Source organism: Xiphophorus maculatus, chromosome 2, assembly GCF_002775205.1.
Source record: "Xiphophorus maculatus strain JP 163 A chromosome 2, X_maculatus-5.0-male, whole genome shotgun sequence".
Lineage (NCBI taxonomy): Eukaryota > Metazoa > Chordata > Actinopteri > Cyprinodontiformes > Poeciliidae > Xiphophorus > Xiphophorus maculatus.
In genome coordinates, this window is record NC_036444.1 from 30,565,256 (window position 1) to 30,586,068 (window position 20,813).

At 39.7% G+C, this 20,813-nt stretch overlaps 3 protein-coding genes across 5 annotated transcripts in view; all 3 read left to right on the top strand.

The window, feature by feature from the left end:
- Positions 1 to 16,436, top strand: part of immp2l (inner mitochondrial membrane peptidase subunit 2) — a 34,167-nt gene extending 17,731 nt beyond the window's left edge. For all 3 annotated transcript variants that reach the window (XM_023348986.1, XM_023348978.1, XM_023348973.1), the window contains exons 5-6: positions 15,226 to 15,328; positions 16,200 to 16,436. In XM_023348986.1, the coding sequence (XP_023204754.1) occupies positions 15,226 to 15,328; positions 16,200 to 16,325 (229 nt within the window). In that variant the 3' untranslated portion in view covers positions 16,326 to 16,436. The remainder of the gene's footprint in view (positions 1 to 15,225; positions 15,329 to 16,199) is intronic.
- On the top strand, positions 7,311 to 15,214 carry LOC111611638. Its single transcript, XM_023348965.1, has 2 exons — positions 7,311 to 14,676; positions 14,890 to 15,214. The coding sequence occupies exon 1, from the start codon at positions 12,380 to 12,382 to the stop codon at positions 13,961 to 13,963; it is 1,584 nt and encodes a 527-aa protein (XP_023204733.1). The 5' UTR covers positions 7,311 to 12,379; the 3' UTR covers positions 13,964 to 14,676; positions 14,890 to 15,214.
- A 2,561-nt stretch (positions 16,437 to 18,997) lies between the features above and the next one.
- pdcd2l (programmed cell death 2 like) lies at positions 18,998 to 20,812 on the top strand. The gene is made up of 2 exons (XM_005814687.2): positions 18,998 to 19,490; positions 19,667 to 20,812. Exons 1-2 carry the CDS (start codon positions 19,040 to 19,042, stop codon positions 20,275 to 20,277), a joined length of 1,062 nt encoding a protein of 353 aa, XP_005814744.2. The 5' UTR covers positions 18,998 to 19,039; the 3' UTR covers positions 20,278 to 20,812.
- The last annotated feature ends 1 nt before the right edge of the window (position 20,813 follows it).

Sequence of the window (20,813 nt, forward strand, 5' to 3'; positions counted from 1 at the left end):
GCGCCCGACGGACTAAATACCTGTTCAGGTTGTTCAGAGCACACCTCCGGACGATCTACATGGGCCTGAAATGAGTCCGGAGTCCGTGTAGCTGACCCCTTTTTATAACAGTGATCCGTACCTTGCCAACTCACCAAAAGCTTAGCCCATAACTGTCTATCCTGTTCCGCGTTCTCCAACTTCTGACTCAGTTTTTTTCTAGCAAAAAAATTAGCTGCGTCTCTCTGAACTCGCAGCGAATCCCTGTCAGCCAAAGCCTGCTTTAAACAGACATTCAAAATCAAACCCAAAGGCTTTTCAGCACTGAGCAGTTCATCTTGTTTGCAGACCGCATTTTCCAACATGATTTTCAATTCATCCGCCTTCACATTAAGCGAATCCAAACCAAGCTGTTGATCATAAATGCAAATTAAGTCAGCAATCTGGTCCCGCAGAGTTTTCCATGGACCTAGACCATACGAGTGGCCTACAACATCATTTGTCAGCTCAGTGTCCATAATAGCTTCACAATCAAACGCAGCAAAAGCTACGCAAATTCACACAAGCAGCGCCTTACAAACACAGCGGTCCGCACAGACAATTAGCGCATACACACGCACAGATACACACAGACACACAGACACCCACAAAGCTCCGGAGGACAAACAGCGCACTTCCACGGCAGCCGGCACACAAATCAGTACACACAGAGAAATACAGAGACACAAACGGTTTCAGACGAACGTAAAAGACAGACGGGGAAGAAATAAAATAAAATAAAATGCCGGCTAAAAACTGCATTAATTTCCAAACTTATAAACTTAGTCCTCCGAGTGATCAAACTCTATCTTAGTCCTCCGAGTGATCCAACTCTATCTTAGTCCTCCGAGTGATCCAACTCTATCTTAGTCCTCCGAGTGATCCAACTCTATCTTAGTCCTCCGAGTGATCCAACTCTATCTAATTCTAAGTCCGCTGGAGATGAGTCAGTCTCCGGGCTGATTCAAACCCACACTAAATTTAATACACCAAAAAATTCATTATTTTAGAGGCACAAGAACGAATCCTCAGGGCTAAAGAAGACAATTAACAAACCCAGCAATTCTGACAGAGGCTACGTAAACTCCTACTGTCTTGACCAGCCACGATCACTTGTAGTGTGCATTTTCCGTCCAATTAGTAAACAACAGACTCTTTTAAAAACAATCTGTATACCTCCGCAGCTTCGAAACTCCGAGCAGCTGCAGCTGGCTGCGACAATCCACTCCGGCCCGACCACAGACGACCAAAAAAATAATTAAATAGTATCTTACCGCATCAAGCCGTCGAGCCGAAACAGGCCGATCCGCCCGCCAAGATTTCAGAACCGGACGAAGCCCCCAATTATTAAGGAAGAATAATTAACATTAACTTTGGACAAAAAGTTTGGCTCCTTCTTCCTTAAAGTCCACGGATCTCTGGCAGGCGGACTGCGGCTGGAGGAAGTGAAACCACGACACTGCGCGTTGCCGTCACAGATCACAGAGTTTAATTCCACACAAAATAACGCATGAATCAATTAACAAAGCTGCAGAGATACAGAGATATATTCATTACCTGTAACAGGAAAAAATAGAAAAAAGAAACACAAAGAAAACAAGGGGGTTGGGGGCAAAGACGCGTCTTTGGAGAAAGCTTTTTATGCCAAAAGCAAAACAGTGGTAGCATTCTGAATTTTTAACGTTTACATGAAGTTTTATACTGAGTGGGCGTTTCTTCAATTTAATATATTCAACTAAGGCGTTCCGCTCTTTAACCAATTAGAAACTCCCGTAGGAACTACAGGAAACTTGAGAAGTCTCCCAATTTACAACGAAGTTCCAAAGGCGTCTGGTTTCTATCGAGAGACAAAGGCGGACCAGTTAATCTTGGACGATACCAGGTACGAATGTCCCCGGCGCCGAGAGTCTTAAGATAAGATTTCGCAGACACCCATAAATCTGACGTCTCTTCCATTATCTCTCCTAACGTTCTCGAAGAGACTTGCATCTGGTAATTTTCAAAAAATGTTATCTTTACAAACCCCAGTTTTGCTTTTGCACATTCAGCCCCCCAAAAGATTAAGTTCTGCCAAAATAATACATAAAATCCACAGGACAAAATAAAGTATAATTCCTGAGCCATTTTCTAATAGTAAAAAAACATTTTCATTCAAACACTTTCCATTTGCTTCTAATATCGTCACAGATAATACAGTTTTCAAATACATTCATCCTTTAATAGTTTTTAAATGAGATAATACAATCTTCAGTAAACATGGTATTAATACTTAGAAGTTAAATGTTACGGGGTTTCAATCTTCTATTTTGCATTAGTTTTACACCATCGCAGATGCTGGCCTCCAGCAGTTCTCCCCAACTGCCTGCAAGAATGTTAATTTATGCTTCTGTGTTCTGGCCGGGCTGCGCCCCATTTAGTGATCTGCATTCTAACCCCTGTCTGTCCGGTTTAAAACAAGAGTATCAAACCTACCCTTTTACACATGCATAAAATTAACTGCATTAAGCACCAAAATCAATAATTTTCCTCGACACGTTCAATGTGGAAAACATATGTAAAAGAGCGGTGCTGGAGAAAAAAATGTTGGGAGAAAATAAAAAAAACTAGAGGAGTGATATATGGGATCCCACTAGATGAGGATCTAGAAAGACTTAAGAAAAATGTAGTCGGAGCAAAGGTGATCAATATGAAAAGGCTGTCAAGAACTGTGGATGGTGAGAGAGTGGGGAGTATGTCAGTTCTGGTGGAGTTTGAGGAAAATGCTGCCAATGAACATAAAAATAGGATATATAAGCTTCCAAGTCAGACATTATACACCACCACCACTTCGGTGCTATAAATGCCAAAGGTACGGGCACATTGCGGCAGTATGTAAAGGAAAGCAGAGATGTCCAAAATGTGGGGAAGAACATAAATATGAAGAATGTAAGGAAAATGTAGAAGAGAAATGTTGTGATTGTGGGGGAAATCATAGGGTCACGTACGGAGGATGCGAGGTTAGGAAGAGGGCTAAAGAAGTGGTGCAGATAAAAACAACTAAAAATATTAGCTATGCAGAAGCTGTAAAAAGTGTGAGGGAACAGGAAAAAAGAGGGATTGAGCAAATGAGAAGCCAAACAAAACAGCAAACTAAAATACTACCTGAAGTTAAGATCACTTACTCAGTGGAAAATCTAGTTTTATTCATAGCATATGTTATCAACTGTACTGATCAAGCTAAGAACAAAACCGAGAAGATTAAAATAATAGTGAAAGGAGCCGAAAAATTCTTGGGGTTTAAGGAAGGAACATGGGAAGAAATAAATAAAAAGTTAGAGGTGGAGAAGAAGTCGGGAGCAGCAGGTGAAAGTAGTTTATGCTAATACTTCAATGGAACGCTAGGAGCCTAATAGCTAATGGACAGGAATTTAAAGGTTATATTGATGAGCTTGAAGTCCAACCAGATATAATATGTGTGCAGGAAACTTGGTTAAAGCCAACTTTAGATTTTGTGATTAGGGGATATGTTAGTATAAGAAGAGATCGAGAAGAGGGAGGAGGAGGTGGCTGCGGAATATTTATAAAACGAGGGATACAATATCGGGTCTTAGGAAAAGGGAAAGAACTAGAATTCATAATAATTGAAACATGGGAGCAGGGAGGTAAATTTAAAATAATAAATTTCTATAATCCATGTAAATCGTTAATGGCTGAAATAATGGTGGAATTATTAGAATATTTAGAGGGGAGAGTAATCTGGTGTGGGGATTTCAATGCAAAAAGTACACTGTGGGGTAATAGTAATGATAAAAATGGGCAAATTATAGAAGAAGTAATAGAAATGAAAAATTTGGTATGTATTAATGAGAGAAGGGGTACAAGAATCAATGTTAAAACGGGGAAGGAATCAGATATAGATCTAACATTTGTATCGAATGATATAGCGGTTATCTGTGAGTGGTCGGTTGACAAGGAAACTACAATAGGTAGTGATCATTATCCTATAACTATAAGGGTAGGAATAATTGGAAATAAATATAAAAATAGAGGGGAAAGATTTAACTTTAATAAGGCTGATTGGAGTAAGTTTAGATATGTGAGTGAAATGTATTTAGATAAGGTAGATTTTAATATGCATATAAATGAAGTAAATGCAAGTATTACAGAGATAATAATGGAAGCTGCAGAGAATTCTATTAAAAAGTCAGGGAGTATTAATGATAAGAAAAAGGTGCCATGGTGGACAAGTGAGTGTAAGGAAGCTATTAAATTAAGAAATAAAGCCTTAAAGGTATTATAACGTAACCCAATATATTTGAACTTAATTGATTATAAAAGGAAGCAAGCAGTAGTAAGGAAGATTATTAAAAAAGCTAAGAGAGATTATTGGAGAAATTTTTGTAGTACAATAGGAAGAGATACAAAAATTGAGAAGATTTGGAAAGTAATTAAAAAAATGAATGGAATTAAAAAAGAGTTTGATTATCCTGTATTAAAAATTGAGGATGTAGATATAATTAGGGATGAGGAAAAAGCTGAGGTATTGGCAAGAGTTTTTAGTAAGATACATAGTACAAATAACATTAGCGAAGAGGGAAGAAAGGGAAGAGAAAATACTGTTCTTAAGTATAAAAATTTAATGGAGAATGAGGAAGATACAAATAATTTTTTGAATGTGGAGTTTACCAAAGTGGAATTAAACGGAGTGCTTAAAAAGACTAAAAATACAGCGCCAGGTAAAGATAAAATTTGGTATAGAATGATAAATCAACTAAGTGATAAGTCAAAAATGATAATATTGAAATTATTTAATAAAATCTGGGAGGCGGGGAAATTACCAGAGTTATGGAAGGAATCTATAATTGTACCAATAGCTAAACCAGGAAAAGATCATTCAAAAACAGATAGTTACAGGCCAATAGCATTAACTTCAAACTTATGCAAAATAATGGAAAAAATGATTAATAATAGGTTAGGGTATTATTTAAATAAAAAGGGATTTATTTCTAATTATCAAAGTGGTTTTCGGAAAGGGAGGAGCACTAATGATGCAACATTATGTCTTGAGCATGAAATCAGAAGAGCTCAAGTAAACAAGGAAAGTGTAGTGGCTGTGTTTTTCGATATTGAAAAAGCATATGATATGATGTGGATAGAGGGTTTATTAATTAAATTATACAAATTGGGGATCAAAGGAAAGATATATGAATGGATTAAAGACTTTTTAACAAACAGAAAATTACAAGTAAGAATAGGTGAGGTTGTTTCAGATAAATATGTAGTGGAAAATGGTACTCCACAGGGAAGTATTATTAGTCCATTATTGTTTCCTGTTATGATAAATGACATATTTGAAAATATTGGAAAGGACATGGGCTGTTCACTCTTTGCAGATGATGGAGCTATTTGGAAAAGAGGGAAGAATATAGAGTTTATAGTTAAAAAAATACAAAAGGTTATTATAGATATAGAGTTGTGGGCATTGAAATGGGGGTTTAAATTCTCAGTGGACAAAACGAAGGTAATTTTATTTTCCAAAAAAAACAAAAAAACAAATAAGGTTATAGAATTAAAATTATATAATCAGAAAATTGAACAGGTAAAGAGTATAAAATTCTTAGGTTTGTGGTTTGATGAGAAATTAAAGTGGAATATTCACATCCAAAAGATTGTTGATAAATGTAAGAGAAAATTGAATATATTAAGATGTTTGGCGGGTAGTGATTGGGGAGCAGGGAGAAAAACCTTAAAGCAGATTTATACGGGGATAATTAGATCTGATCTTGATTATGGGTGCTTAGTGTACGGTTCAGCAGCTAAAACTCACTTAGATAGATTAGACAGGATTCAACATCAAGCACTAAGAGTATGTACCGGAGCATTCAAAACAACACCAACAGCAACATTAGAAGTAGAAATGGGAGAAATGCCACTAGATCTAAGGAGAACTACATTAGGAATTAATTATTGGCTAAATTTGATGGGCAATAAATGTGGACATCCAACTCGGGAAATTTTAAAATCATCTTGGGAAAAGGAAAAGAAAGAGATGAAGAGTTATGGATGGAAAATTGAAAAGGAAGTAAAGGAACTTAAAGTGGACACTCTGGAAATTAGTCAAACAGATCCAATATCAGTTATACCACCGTGGATTTTACCAGAAGCTATAGTTGATTTATCAATATTGGTAAAAAAACAAGATAAGTCAAATGTTGTAGAAAGGTATGCAGTGCAATCACATTTAAATAATTACTATAGACATGTCCAAATTTATACAGATGCTTCAAAAATCGACGGAAAAATAGGAATAGCATGTACAATTCCAGATTTCAAAGTGTATATTGGGAAGAGAATCACAGACGGGCTATCAATTTATACAGGAGAAATGTTAGCAATACTTTTGGCTTTACAATGGATTGAGGAAGTAAAGCCTTTGCAAGCAATAATTTGCTCCGATTCAAGCTCAGCTTTGCTTAGCATAAAAGATAATAATACGGACAGTAGGATGGACATTTTATTAGAAATATATCATAATCTATTTAGAATGCAACATTTGGGATTAGTAGTTACATTTGTATGGGTTCCAGCACATATAGGGATAGTAGGAAACGAGAAGGCTGATATAATGGCAAAGAAGGCAATAAATAATCCTATTAGTTTTACAGTTAAGATGAGTAAATCGGAAGGGAAAAGTAAAGTCAAAGAAGAGCTGATGAAAATATGGCAGAGAAGGTGGGATAAAGGGTTAACAGGAAGGTGGTTTTATAAAATTCAGGTGGCTGTAGGAAAGAAAAGAATGGGAAGAAGGAATAGGAAGGAGGAAAGAATAATAACAAGGTTAAGGTTCGGTCATACAGGGCTTAATTATTCACTTTTTAAAATACAAAAGCATAAAACTGGAAAGTGTGATTATTGTGAGAAGTCTGAAACAATAGAGCATGTTATTTTAGAGTGTTGTAAGTATGAAGAAGAGAGAAGATGCATGCTGAGAGAGTGTGTAGGTATTAAAGAAAGGTTTAATTTAATAGAATTTTTGAGGAGAGATTTCGGGAGTAGACATATTCAAATAATTATTCGGTATCTTAAAAAAACAAAGCTATTTCATTGGATATGAGTAGAGCAAGTTGAGTGTGAATGTGTAAAGAATATCAAAGAGGGGTATATAAAGATATAAGCAAGTTGGATAATATAAGCAGGTGTGTATGTGTGGGGGTATGTTTAATCAGGAGTTAATGGAGGGAAAAGGTAGAAAGTGAAAGTTTATAGACCATCTCGAACCACACTCCATACTGCTAAGTGGCGGTAATGCTACTGTAAGTTTGTTGCCAACCGCCAATAAATACCAAGAAGAAGAAGAAAAGAGGTTCTTAGTCCGTGGTGCTGAAGACGAGTCAACAAGAGGACCGCACCCTGGAGCCATGGGGATGTTGAGACTTCGCACCGGCACAAGGGACAAGACCCCTCGACCCTTGGCCCTGGTTCCTGATTCGACTGCCTTACTCTGCCTCAACCCAAGGATCTCAAAGTTGCAGCAACAGACTTGGAAAAAAGACAAAGGTCACTGAGTGATGAAGATCTGATGTGTTCGAAGGACAACAGCCAGTTCTGCTTTGCTTCTATTTCCAAGAGGATTTTGCCATATACAGACAAAGACTCTGACCAAGGACATTGGAACCTTCCGTTGCTGAGATCATTTTCCACCCGGGTATGAGTTGAACTGCCTCCCAAAGCCTCTTTTAGTAAATCAAGTGACACAGAGTAGGGAAAGAAGTTAGGGAATTATTAAGGTGATTGTATTCAAATTGATTTTTACTTTTATTTTGTAATCATTGATAATTAATCTGTCTGTCATTTACCTCTGCTAAACGCTTGCTTAATAAAGATGCATCAAAATTATAATGAGGATTGTGGACATTGAAATTAATTGAATCATTTGTCATTTTATGGTTTTTCTAGTTAATGTAAAATCTATGTGCATGATTCTAGAGACGTGGTGGCTTCAGAAATTCCTTTAGTGTTGAGAAAATAATGACCTAGGGGCTCATGCTGAGCCACTAAAAATCGACTAGTCTGTAACAAGCGCACGTTGTACTTAGAGGGGGAGCTACCATGAACAGGAGTGGTTATTGAGGTTATGCAGCTGTGAGGGCTACTCAGCTGATTGCTTCTTAACTGGAAAAGGCCATAACTCTTGGATCGTAGGTAGTTAAAGGCTAGTTGAGTCTCCTTCGACACCAGCTTAGATAGATCATCTCTACTAGACTTGCCTCTGGGTAATACTCGAAGGCTTAGAGATTTTTTGGACCCGTTGGACGGAGAGCTGGTCAGTAGTCAGTCCCTGGATGTTGTGAGGTTGAGGGCGGGGCTGATTATTGCGTAACAACAGTGGTTAAAGTCAAGTATTTCTTGCTATTTAACTCTTTAAGAAAGAAAGTCTGAGTTTTCTCTTATAAATTTATTCTTAAAGTTGATCAATTACAAAGTTATTATATAGTATACAAACAATTATAAATATTTCTAGATTTTCAACATTTTCTAGTTTACTAGGTTGTTTTTTGTTCTTGTTGGCAAAAAATACTTGGATGTGTTTTAAAACTAACACCACCTGTTGAAAATGGATTAATTAATATAACTGTGTGTGTAACACCTTAAGAGCTCAGGAAGCTGCCTGAGTAATGTTTGCTGTGATTGGTTCTGAGTAATCTCAAGCTTTTAATGAGAGCACATGTTCAGTGTTAGACAAGCAGAAAGTTGAAGAAGTTGGAGATCGTTCAGAGCTGTTTTACAGCTCTGAAGAGACTGTGTGTAAATGAATGACAGTAAGTCTTATCAGGATTCGAGCAGCATTTGTGTACCTGTTCAGTTTAATATATGTATTGCAATGTAAAGAGTTAAGATTGTGATGTTGTGCTTTGTGGTTTGTTTGTGGTCTTTTGCGCCATCTGGTGGACAAATTACAAATAAGCGTTTGTAGCAAGCAGAAATAATGGCTTTCATTTTGTTGTCTTGTGTTTTTGTAGACCACTCTCAGCTCAATTAAAAAACCAAGACCGGAAAACTCTCCTCATTCTTTACCGGATGCTCGTGGTGGCTGTACTATTTAAGGAACTAACACACAAAATAAAGGGAGCACAACATTTAATGGTCCTTTGAGCCAGAGTACAGTTGCCACGAAGAGAGCATGTCTTGGACTTTTCCTCAGAATGTGATGGAGTGGGACGAACAGGTTAGACCCAGATGGCAAATATGTTGGCCACCTTACCTAAACAAATTTTATGTGGAGTATGTTGGTCAGCAGAGTAGAGCACCTTCTTATGGTGGACGTTACGAAGCTGTTGGACAGGGAGAGTATACAGCAAGGACACTCATCAACACTCACCCTTACATAAGTGGCCATCAGCAACGTCATGAGGGATCTGCCAGGATGACACCCCTCCCATACAAAGCTTTGAAGGTGGAAATAAGATACCAGCCTTCACTGAACAAACAAGAGATGAGATGGTCTTGACAGCAATTAGGGAAATTCGACAAGAAAACCGTCAGATGCAGGAGAACATGTTACGGCTCACAGAAGCAGTAAGTAAGCTGCAGATAACCCAGCCCCTTGCACCCAAAGTCGAGCAGGAGAGGCAACAATCTATTGCAGCTAAGTCAGTTGAAGATGTAGAACTTCAGGGTTCTCCATGTACATCTGGATCAGAGTCAGAAGCTATTTCCCAATTGGAAAGTTTAAAGATAAGTGTTGGTCAAGCAAATACAGAAGGAGCAAGTTTTACCTGTTCAGGACCCACCCCCCCGCCGTAAGACAACGCTTGTCTCCCTCTCATTACTCCTATTTCAAGTCGGCTTCAGTGATGAGCGATGACGTGCAGGATGTATGTAATGATGTGCAAAGGATGGATGTAAGGGAAGGAGAACCTTCTCTCACATATGGTGATGTTCGGCCACGGCAGTACCCGTCTTCCACAGAATATTCACAGCCATCTCACTATCATGCAGTGCAGTACCCCCATGCTGCAGGTAACGTTCTTCATCCTCAGCTTCAAAATCAGCAACCACAAGATTTTGCACCCAGACCAGGACATCAGGAGAAGATCTACAGGGGGCCGAAGCCTACAATTCCCCCTTTCATACATGACAATCCCAGAGAATTCTCCAGACTTAAAATAGCTCTGGACAATCTTCTACCAAGTGAAGCCACAGAACGGTTCAAGTATCAAATACTGGTTGACCACCTCAAGCTAGAGGATGCATTACTCATTGCAGATTCCTACAGCAACTCAGTGTCCCCCTATAGTGACACTGGCACTCACAGCACAGTACAGACAGCCTCATCAGCTTGCTTTAAAAAGAATTGCAGAGTTAATGGATGGTGCCAATATCAGAGACAGTGATACTTCATCTTTTCGCAGATTTGCTCTAAAAGTGCGAGCCCTTGTTGGAATGCTGGATCAACTGGGACAAAATGGACGAATTGATATGAGTTGTGGTTCCCATGTCACTCGACTCACATCAAAATTACCACATGCTTTAAGGACAAACTTTCATCGCTATGCTCTTTCTCAGCACATACAAGTACCCACATTGTATGATTTCTCAGACTGGTTGGAATTTGAAGTCCAGGTGCAGGAAAGTGAAATAGTAATGTCAGGTTCCAGAGAGAGACCATACAGACAGGGGGAGCGACAAGAGAAACAAGCACACCCAAAGTCCTCTACTGTTTTACTCAGCACAGGACCTAGGACCACAGCTGCCATCCCTCCACAGACATGTTCTATTTCCACAGTCATCTCCAGCCAGTCAGAAATCTAAGTTATTCTGCCCATATTGCAATAACAATTAACATCTCCTGAATCAATGCACAAACTTCAGTAACCTCACTAAGGAGCAGAGAGAAGTGTGGATTCGGAGTAACAGAAAATGCTGGAAATGTGGAAGGAATCATCAAGCTGCTCAGTGTAGGCTGAAAGTTAGATGCAGTACAAGCAATGGCAGACACTTAGAAGCCCTTCATGAGGTAAATGCAAGACCAGCAAAAGAGGAGACTTGCTTAACAAGCTTGTTAAAAGAGCAGTTTCCCACACAGGTTCAGTGCTTTTTCACATCCACACGATCCACAGACTCTGACCTGATGAAGAATGTGCAACAACTCTGGCAATTGGCTGTGCTGGCCTTCAGAAATGAAAAGGTGATTATGCGATCACAACAAGATCATCAAGCAGTTATGCTCCTAGAGGAGAAAACTGCAAAAGTGACTGTCAACAGCATTAACAGGTATGCAACCCCGCTTCTTCACAACATTAATATGCCTACATTGCATGCTGCTAAAGAAGCTGTTTTGCCACTGTTGAGAAGCACAGAAAGGAAATTCCTGAATGATGTTAACCGAGCAGACATCTACAATAAAAAAATAGCCAAGTTGGAAGATTCAGGCTACATTACCAAGTTAAAGCCAGATGAGGTTGCACAAACAAAGGAAGCGTGGTATATACCACAACACATGGTGGAACATAATGGAAAGCACAGAGTTGTGTTTAACTGCTCATTTAAATACCAAGTCTGAATGACTATTTGTTGAAAGGACCAACCCTCGGCCCTACACTTCTGGGAGAGCTTTTGCGCTTCAGACAGCACAGCATTGCCATTTCAAGTGACATAAAAGGAATGTTCCATCAGGTCTGAGGACAAACCTCTTTTAAGATTTATATGGCGGGATGTAAAAAATAATGCAACCTCCTGATGTGTTTGAATGGCAAGTACCGGTACTTCCATTAGGCACTGTCTGTAGAGAGTATGCTGTCTATGCATTGCAGAGACACACAAAGGAGAATACAACACCTGATGAAGAAGTAAGAAGGGTTGTGGAGAACAACTTCTACGTTGACAACTGCTTGTACAGTCTGAGTTCTACGTTAAAGGCAAAGGAGTTAGTTGACAGGCTTCAGTCACTTCTTCTCTCAGGAGGGTTTGAACAAGTAATGTCCCTGAAGTTATACTTCATCTTCCAGATGAAGCCAGAAGTGGCAGCAATGAGCAATGGTTGGCCCAGGACAATCTAGAACAGCAAGAAATGGCACTTGGCCTGTGCTGGGATTGTGAGAAAGTAGAGCTGGGTTACAGATATCGTGCAGTGCCAGAGAAAAGACCAACAATGCGCTACATTTACAAAGTTATGGCAAAACAGTATGATCCACTTGGTTTCATTACACCTTTTACCACAAGAGCGAAGATTATTGTTTGACACTTATGGGACAAGCATAGAGAGTGGGATGACCCTCATTTGCCTGAAGACCTCCTTAAGGCATGATACAAATGGGAAGGAGAGCTGGAACACCTTCCCTGAATAACCATCCCATGGTGCTACAATAGCCCTGAAACAGATATGCAGGACTGCAACAAGACTCTCCACATATTCTGTGATGCATCTGAACAAGCTTATGGCGCCGTCACATACCTTCGTACTGAGAAAGCAGACAGAAATGTGGAATCAGCTTTTGTGATGGCGAGATCCAGAGTAGCCCCCAAGCGGCAGCAGAGCATTCCAAGACTGGAACTGTGCGCTGCTCTGACTGGTGCGCAACTGGCAAAACTACTAGTCACTGAGTTAACCTTACCAGTACAACAAGTCGTACTTTGGTGTGACTCCACAACTGTACTGAAATGGATAAAGTCAGACTCGTGCAGATTTAAAGTTTTCGTCGGAACCAGAGTGGCTGAGATCCAAGAACTCACCTGTTCTCTGACCTGGCGATGTGTAGATACACTTAATAACCCGGCTGATGACATCACTCGAGGAAAATCTCTGGAGTCCCTTATCAACTCGAATAAGTGGAGTCAGGGTCCAGCTTTCCTCTTGCTTTCACCAGACCGCTGGCCTAATCGTCCTGAATTAAGGGATGTGGATGAGTGTGAATTGAAGGTCGCAGCCTTCTGTGGAGCCACAATGCAGATTTCGAATTCTATATCTGATGCGGATAACGCATGTTCCTTTCAAGAACTAATTGAACGCACCGCAATATCTGCTCACGGGACGGCTTCTTCCCAACATCACCTCTCAGTGGATGACTACAAGGATGCAGAGTTGTCAATTTTACAGCATCAGCTGCTGCAAGCAGGAAAATACGGGCCACCCTCAAGTAGACTTGTTAAACTGGCTCCAGAGTATAACACAGAGAGTAAACTGATTAGAGTTGGTGGACGTCTCCAACATAGTGAATACCTGGACACAGAAGAAAAGCATCCCATTTTGTTAGGTGGCACCCATCCTGTCACTAAACTTATCATTAAACAGTTTGATGATAAGCTCCATCACCCAGGGCAGGAAAGAGTGTTTTCTGAACTACGCAGACACTACTGGGTTATTAAAGGAAGGGAAGCTGTTAAACGACTTCAACAAGAATGTCCACTCTGTCAAAAATGGCGTGCAACACCAGTGCTCCCTCAGATGGCTGATCTCCCAGCAGCAAGGTTGCGCCTATTAAAACCACCCTTTTACTCATGTGGAGTTGATTGCTTTGGACCATTCCTTGTGAAGATTGGCAGGAGAAATGAAAAGAGATGGGGAATACTTTTTAAGTGTCTCACAACACGAGCAGTTCACATTGACGTCCTCATGGCTCTCAGGCGTTTTGTATCAAGGCGAGGAAAACCATCAGAATTACTCTCTGATTGTGGGACAAATTTCAAAGGAGGTGAACGAGAACTACATGAAGCCTTTCAGAAGATGTGTCCTTCAATTCAAGACCACCTCTCCAAACAACAGATAAGGTTCAGTTTCAACCTACCTGGTGTGCCTCATTTCGGGGGAGTTTGGGAGCGTGAAGTACGATCAATCAAGTCAGCAAGAGTATCCCTTGGAGCTCAGACTGTCACTGAAGAAGTTCTCAGAACTGTGCTCATTGAGGTCGAGGGGGTACCAAGCCACTTGGTTATGTGTCGTCAGATATCGCAGACTTGGATCCTGTAATGCCAAATTACCTTCTAATGGAGCGGCAAGATGCTTCATTACCACAGGTAATCTATCCTGAATCAGATCTGTTAAACAGGAAACACTGGAAGCGCAGTCAGATGATTGCAAAACAGTTTTGGCATCATTTTATAAGAAGTTACTTGTCTACCTTGCAGTCACGTCAGAAATGGTCAGTGAAGACAGAAAACCTTCAACTTGGAGCAGTGGTAATGATAGTTGACAAACAACTACCCAAAGCACTATGGCCTGTTGGAAAGGTTGTAAAACTTCTACCAGGATCAGATGGAACTGTTCGAACAGCTGAAATACAAATTAAAGACAAGACGTACATCAGACCAGTGGCACAACTTGTGCGTCTTCCAGCTATTCCAGAGACTGATGATAAGAAGGAGAAGACATAACTTGAATTTTCTGTTATTCAAATTTGTCAGACAAATTTGGGGGCGGCTGTTGAAAATGGACTAATTAATATAACTGTGTGTGTAGCACTTTAAGAGCTCAGGAAGCCGCCTGAATAATGTTTGCTGTGATTGGTTCTGAGTAATGTTTGCTGTGATTGGTTCTGAGTAATGTTTGCTGTGATTGGTTCTGAGTAATCTCAAGCTGCTAATGAGAGCACATGTTCAGTGTTAGACAAGCAGAAAGTTGAAGAAGTTGGAGATTGTTCAGAGCTGTTGTACAAGAGACTGAAAGCGTGTAAATGAATGACAGTAAGTCTTATCAGTATTCGAGCAGCATTTGTGTACCTGTGCAATTTAATATATGTATTGCAATGTAAAGAGTTAAGATTGTGATGTTGTGCTTTGTTTGTGGTCTTTTGCTATTCCATCTGGTGGACATCTGCCATCTGGTGGACAAATAAGAACCGTTTGTAGTGAGCAGAAATAATGGCTTTCATTTTGTTGTCTTTTGTGTTTTTGTAGAGCCACTCTCAGCTCGATTAAAGAACCAAGACCGGAAAACTCTCCTCATTCTTTACCGGATGCTCATGGTGGCTGTACTATTTAACTAGGAACTAACACACAAAATAAAGGGAGCACAACACCACCTGTTTAGAAAAGATCAATCTGCCATGCTTATCCTTGTTGGGTTGTGAGGGTGCTGGTGCCTACCTTCAGCGGTTTGGTAAAAAAGGAAAGAAGAGAAAAGACTTGACGAAACCAGAACAAGCTCAATATGCTATCACTTTCTAAAGCTGTTTTTTTTTTTTTTTTTTTGCATTAATGTATTAAATAACTTTTCTCTGATAATTTCTACAGGACTCTAAGCTACAAGAACCGATATGTACGGGTCCCTGACGGTCATTTGTGGATAGAGGGGGATCATCGTGGACACAGTCTGGACAGCAACTGCTTTGGACCGGTATAAACAATAACAGTTATGATATCCATACAGTGGAAGCTGTAGGGAGAACTAACACTATCAGTAATGAACAAAAGTTATACTTCAAAGGTAACATCTTCTTAGTCTGCCCTTTCCATGTTATCCAAACTTTCAAGAAAATCAGTCCTGATTCCTGACCATATTTTTTACTGGAGAGGAAGAAAACTCTCACTTATTGTCAGAAGTTTATTATTTCAACCTGGAAAAAGAGAAAGTAGCTATTGACAAATAAACTTTGGTGCTCAGACCCTGGCAGAAGACATGGCGCTGGTAACTGCCGTCAGAGAGGATGAGCCGTTGTGGATTAGAGATGTCTTCCCCCCAAATTCCTTTCTGAATCTCAAATCATGGACACTGATCTAAATGCATCTTTCTGACCAGGACCTGACTGCATGTTGAGTTATGGGCTGGATGCTGTGGAGCGCGTCTGGTTCAGAGGCGCATTCTAAACTTTTGGTTGAAATCTTGGTTGAAATTAAATTTAATCCATACTGCAGGGCAATTTCAGCAAAGCAGCTTGATAAATTTGACTGGCAGCCAATCAGAAAGATGAGCATGGCAAATAACATTTCAATAAATTATTTTAGCTTATATTTTATTTGCTTTATATTTTAGAATAATGATTGTGAAACAGATTACATTTTATGATACAAAACATATTTTTAAAAATGTGATCAATATTTGGATTAATTCTTCCATTATTATTTTAACATATTGTTTGTCATCATCCCCCCAACTTTCTGAGTTCTGGGGGGAAAAAGACATAACAAAATATTGTACCTGAGTATGAATTCTGATCTTTGAATATTAAAACTGATTAAAACATTTTTTTATATCCCTTCCTCTTTAGGTGTCACTGGGGCTCCTGCATGGCAGGGCCTCCCACATCATTTGGCCACCAAATCGTTGGCAACGCATTAAACCATCTCTACCGCCAAATAGAGAACCACTGGATGCTGAAGAAGATGCTGAATAAAAAAAATATCAAGTAGTTTTTGTACAAATTCTTTTAAGCAAATGTTGTACCAATGTCTATTTCCTCAGTATGTAACCATTTGAATTTGAATAATCAAGTGCTTTGATTGGGTTGCTTGTGCTTTTTTTAAAATCACTATATAGTAAATCGTTGGTATTTCCAACTTGGAACTATTTTCTTTGAGGTTGTCAGCTTTCGAAGCTTCAAACCCAAATACAGTAATAATCCCGAACATTGTCCTTTGAAACAGAATTTTACACATTGATATTCAATAGAGCAGACGACTTCAACGTGGGGGTCAAGAGTCACAACCTTGACTCAGATATGTGGGTCTCAGATATGCTCTGACCCACCAGTACCTCTGATTGAGACATTTTTTTGTAGATTTTTAAAAATGTTAAAGTTACTTTTTAATATTTTACTGATATTCACACGGAAGAAATTCTGATGTCAAATTCACACATCTGAGTGTGAATTTCCCACTGGGCTCCATCTGGCCTGCTTCACATCCAGACAAATGAAGCCCAGATGAAGTGTGTTTTGTTTTGCAGGTTGCTAGAACAACCTCACTGCTGCTATTTATTACTTGAACTGTTCTGTGCATTTTTACATATATATCAATTGAACTTAGGGAAGGTCCAGTCTGAGTGCATGAAGTTCATATTGAGTTGACTATAGCAATTAGAGGAAATTATTAAAGTGCAGTAAAAACAGACCAAATTTAGATAATAGGTTCTCGGGACACTTTTCATTAGAAGTAGAAAATGATTGATTAGTCTGTGCCTCTATCTAAGCAGGTGTTCTCTTTCCTTGGCAAACAAACATCAGTGATTCAAGAAAACTGTTTCAATTGTGGTGAGATTTATGGCCTTGTTAAAAAAAATATTACAGTAACGAAATGAAACATCTCTTCTAGAGCTTCTTTAAACTGTTACTGAAAACTTCTCCTGGAAATGTCTGAGATGTCTTGGTAGAATTTCCTTGATAACATTTGCAGATTAAAACACCTTATGATTTAATGTTAACCAAGTGTTGGAATAGTGTACTTTAAGAAATAAAAGAATTAAAAATGCATGTTGTCCTGAAATAAATTAAAATGTAAGTACTTTGTTTGACAGTCTAGGGCAAAATATATGACCATTTGCAAATCTGGTAGAATGCTCTTTTGCTGATTTTAGTCATTTAAAAACTTTCAGACATTCAAAAACCCTAGTAAAAGATCCACGGTTATATTTTCTGTTCTCAAAATGAACAAGAGAAAGATAATAAGTCAATTGGATTGATATAGAATGACCCAGCCTAAATATCTCTAAATATCTAATTATTTATTAGCGGGCATGTACAGTAGATGAAAATTATTTGCAACAAGACAAAGTCAACACAGCAGAAAGTTTTCAACAGTGATTGAAAAATAAAAAAATATATGTTTCACAAAATCAAAATGGTTCAAAGGAATTGGTGGGAGCTGTACAGAAGGTAATGCCAAGAACCTCAGTGAACTAAAGCAGTTTTGGAAAATGCTCCAAAATTCTTTCATAAAATGCTTGTCATTTTATGAAAGTCACTGCTGCTCAAAGTGCTTCTACAAGCTACTCAATCATGAGATGTTTATTTTTCTTTTCGAAACAGGCTTCCCATTTTGGCTTATTAAATAAAGTTTGTTTATTAAAACTTTCACAGACAAAACTGTCACAAAGCAGGAGAGAAAATAGAGGTCATGTGAGCTCTGATCTGTGAGTAGCCTATCCGAGGTATTTTCTATGGCTTGGAGGTGAGAAAAGGGTGATTGATAGCTATACCTTTTAAGTGTCAAACAACAGATTGTCATTAATTATTACATTAATGGCAATCTGTTGTGTGGTTTTATACACTTAATTTTAGCTTTTAAATACTAAGGTACTAAGATTCAATCATAAAACATTAAAATTAAAAAGGGACTTTTTTCTGTCTACATAAATGCCAGTAGATCTACCTCCCTGCTATATAATTTCAAACTTCAAATGACATCAGGGCATTTGGGCCATATTTTAACAAATATTTATGAAAATAAAGAAGAATGAGAAATTGTACTCATGAACTTTAGCATGCTAATCAACAGGAAAAGGAATTGACAAAAAGTCCTCCACCGTTTTGCATCATGGGATAAGAACTGGAAGTGGTGAAGGAGTACAAATAGACAAACAGCTGTTAGTTAATTGGAACCTCAAAACATTGTCCTGAGCCCTATGCAACGAAATTTCAGTCTAAGTCTAAGTCTTAATCTACAGAAAAGACAAAGCAGAATCTGCTTCTTGGGGTAGTGTTGATCCTTCAGTGTTTGTATAAAGACGCTACTTCTTCTATAAGACTTGTGGAGAATGCAAACTCTTCTCCTGTTGAGATAGCAGCATCAGGACCAGGGACTAAAAGATCAAGTCTTAGATTCAAGTCCTAATAGACCCATAAAGACAAATAAAAAATATACATTTCTTGATGAAAATGCACGTATAAGGAAAAGAAAAAACAACATATATATATTTTGTGTTGAAAGCGCACGTATAAGGGAAAGGGGAAAAAAAGATTTCTGCTTTTATTTTTAATTATGTCAGTTTTGGTAAACGGGCAGATCTGCTTTATATTTTATTGTGGAAATGCTCTAACGGAACCGGTAGCGTTTTTTTTTCAAGTCCGGTAGGAACCTTTCTCCGTTCGAGAAAGGTTCCTACACGTGAGCGATGGCCGAGCAGACACTTCTTATCGGTCTCTGTGACGGAGAGCTGGATCCCAGGAAATACGCCTCCACATTTCTGACAAACAAAGTCGGGGGCAAACCGGACTGGTCGTCGGCTGTCACCGGGCAGTCACCCTGCTGTCGTCTTTGTAGCGCCCCGCTAGCCCATGTGGTGCAAGTGTACTGCCCCCTCCAGGACTCTCCCTACCATAGAAACCTTCACCTGTTCGCCTGCTGCCAGCCTGGCTGCAGCGGGACGTCCGGTAGCTGGACGGTCCTCCGCTGCCAGTGTCCGGAGGCTCTCAACCAGTCCTCCACGCCACAGGTAGTTGTTCCGTCGGCCACAGATTGGTGTGAGTTAGCTGATGACTGGGGAATGGAGAGGGAGGAAGATGATTCTGGATGCAGAGGAGGTGATGATCATCAGCAACAGTCTGAAGATCTGGAAACAGGAGGTAGGTGTTTCAAAATTTCAAAATCATCAGCATGTTGCCATCTTTCAATCCGGGGGTAGTGGTGGTGGGGAGTTACGCTACTCTTGTATTTCTCCATCTCGGCTCAGAGGGACATTTGGAATCTGGAAACCTGTCAGGTGTTGCAGACTCTAACTTTCACTCTGGTGTTTCATCAGTAAGTCCTACAGTCTGCCCCATGGATGTCAGCTCTGGTCTTCAACAACTCAGTCTGGTAGAATTTGAAGACATGCCCGTCTTCCGTCCATTTTTCATCAGTGTGGTGGAGGAGTCAGAACTGTGTGCGGACGACGATCAGCTGGAGCACGCTCAGGAACTTCTGAGGGAGTATGAGAGGAGAGAGGGCACAGCAGTGTGGGAGGGAGAGGAAGGAGGTGGTGGTGGAGGAGAGAAGTATGAAAAGGCTGGAGCCAGACACGGAGATGCTGCTTTCTTCAGGTTCATGAAGGCCGTTTCGTTGTGTCCGCAGCAGATCCTGCGCTACTGTCGCCACAGTAAACCACTCTTCATCTCCAAGCCGCCATCCAAAGTGAGTCAGGCGGTTCCAGCATGCGGCTCCTGTGGAGAACCCAGGACCTTTGAGCTGCAGCTGATGCCTGCTCTGGTCAGTCTGCTGCAGAGGACAGACAGCAGCCCAGAGGACGAACTGGAATTTGGGACTGTGGTGGTTTATACTTGCACTAACAGCTGCTGGACTGCAGGAACAAACTGCCCAGTGGAGGAGTACTGCTTTGTTCAGCCAGACCCAGATCAGCAGCTCTTTAAATGATGGAGCAGATTGATTAATCTAATCATCGCTTTATACATTAAAAATGGATGAAAGAACTATACATCCACCCATCCATTATCATACACATTTATTGTCCCTAGTGGGGTTAGGAGAGGTGCTGGTGCCTATCGAGAGGTGGGGTCACCCTGGACCGGTCACCAGTCCATCACAGATACATAAACATGTGAGGATTAACAGGCATTAAAGCGGATCCTGTTTTTGGTTTGTCTCAGCAGCATTAAAACATCAATCATAACCTGAGTCTGAACAATGCTCGGTTTTCATCAATCAATCATGTTTTTAGTGTAATACCATAAAAAAAAGTAAAGGACATGTGCAGACAATTCATGTTCTTCCATTGATATGTGTAACCCCATTTACATTTTTTCTGCAAATATCCTGTAGTAATCAGATTGGTTATGTTGATGCCAAGTTAGTGCCTGACAGGTCTACTCAGATCTGTCATATGTACGTGATGCATTCACATTCATATGCATTCTTCCCTTTATGAAATAAATAAATTCATATTTGTCTAC

Excerpts from the sequence above, each read along its gene's own strand:
- LOC111611638 (XM_023348965.1), top strand. The coding sequence starts at position 12,380 with ATGCAGGACTGCAACAAGACTCTCCACATATTCTGTGATGCATCTGAA.
- pdcd2l (XM_005814687.2), top strand. The coding sequence starts at position 19,040 with ATGGCCGAGCAGACACTTCTTATCGGTCTCTGTGACGGAGAGCTGGAT. Across the intron at positions 19,491-19,666 it reads TGAAGATCTGGAAACAGGAG|TAAGTCCTACAGTCTGCCCC; the intron begins GTAGGTGTTTCA and ends GTGTTTCATCAG.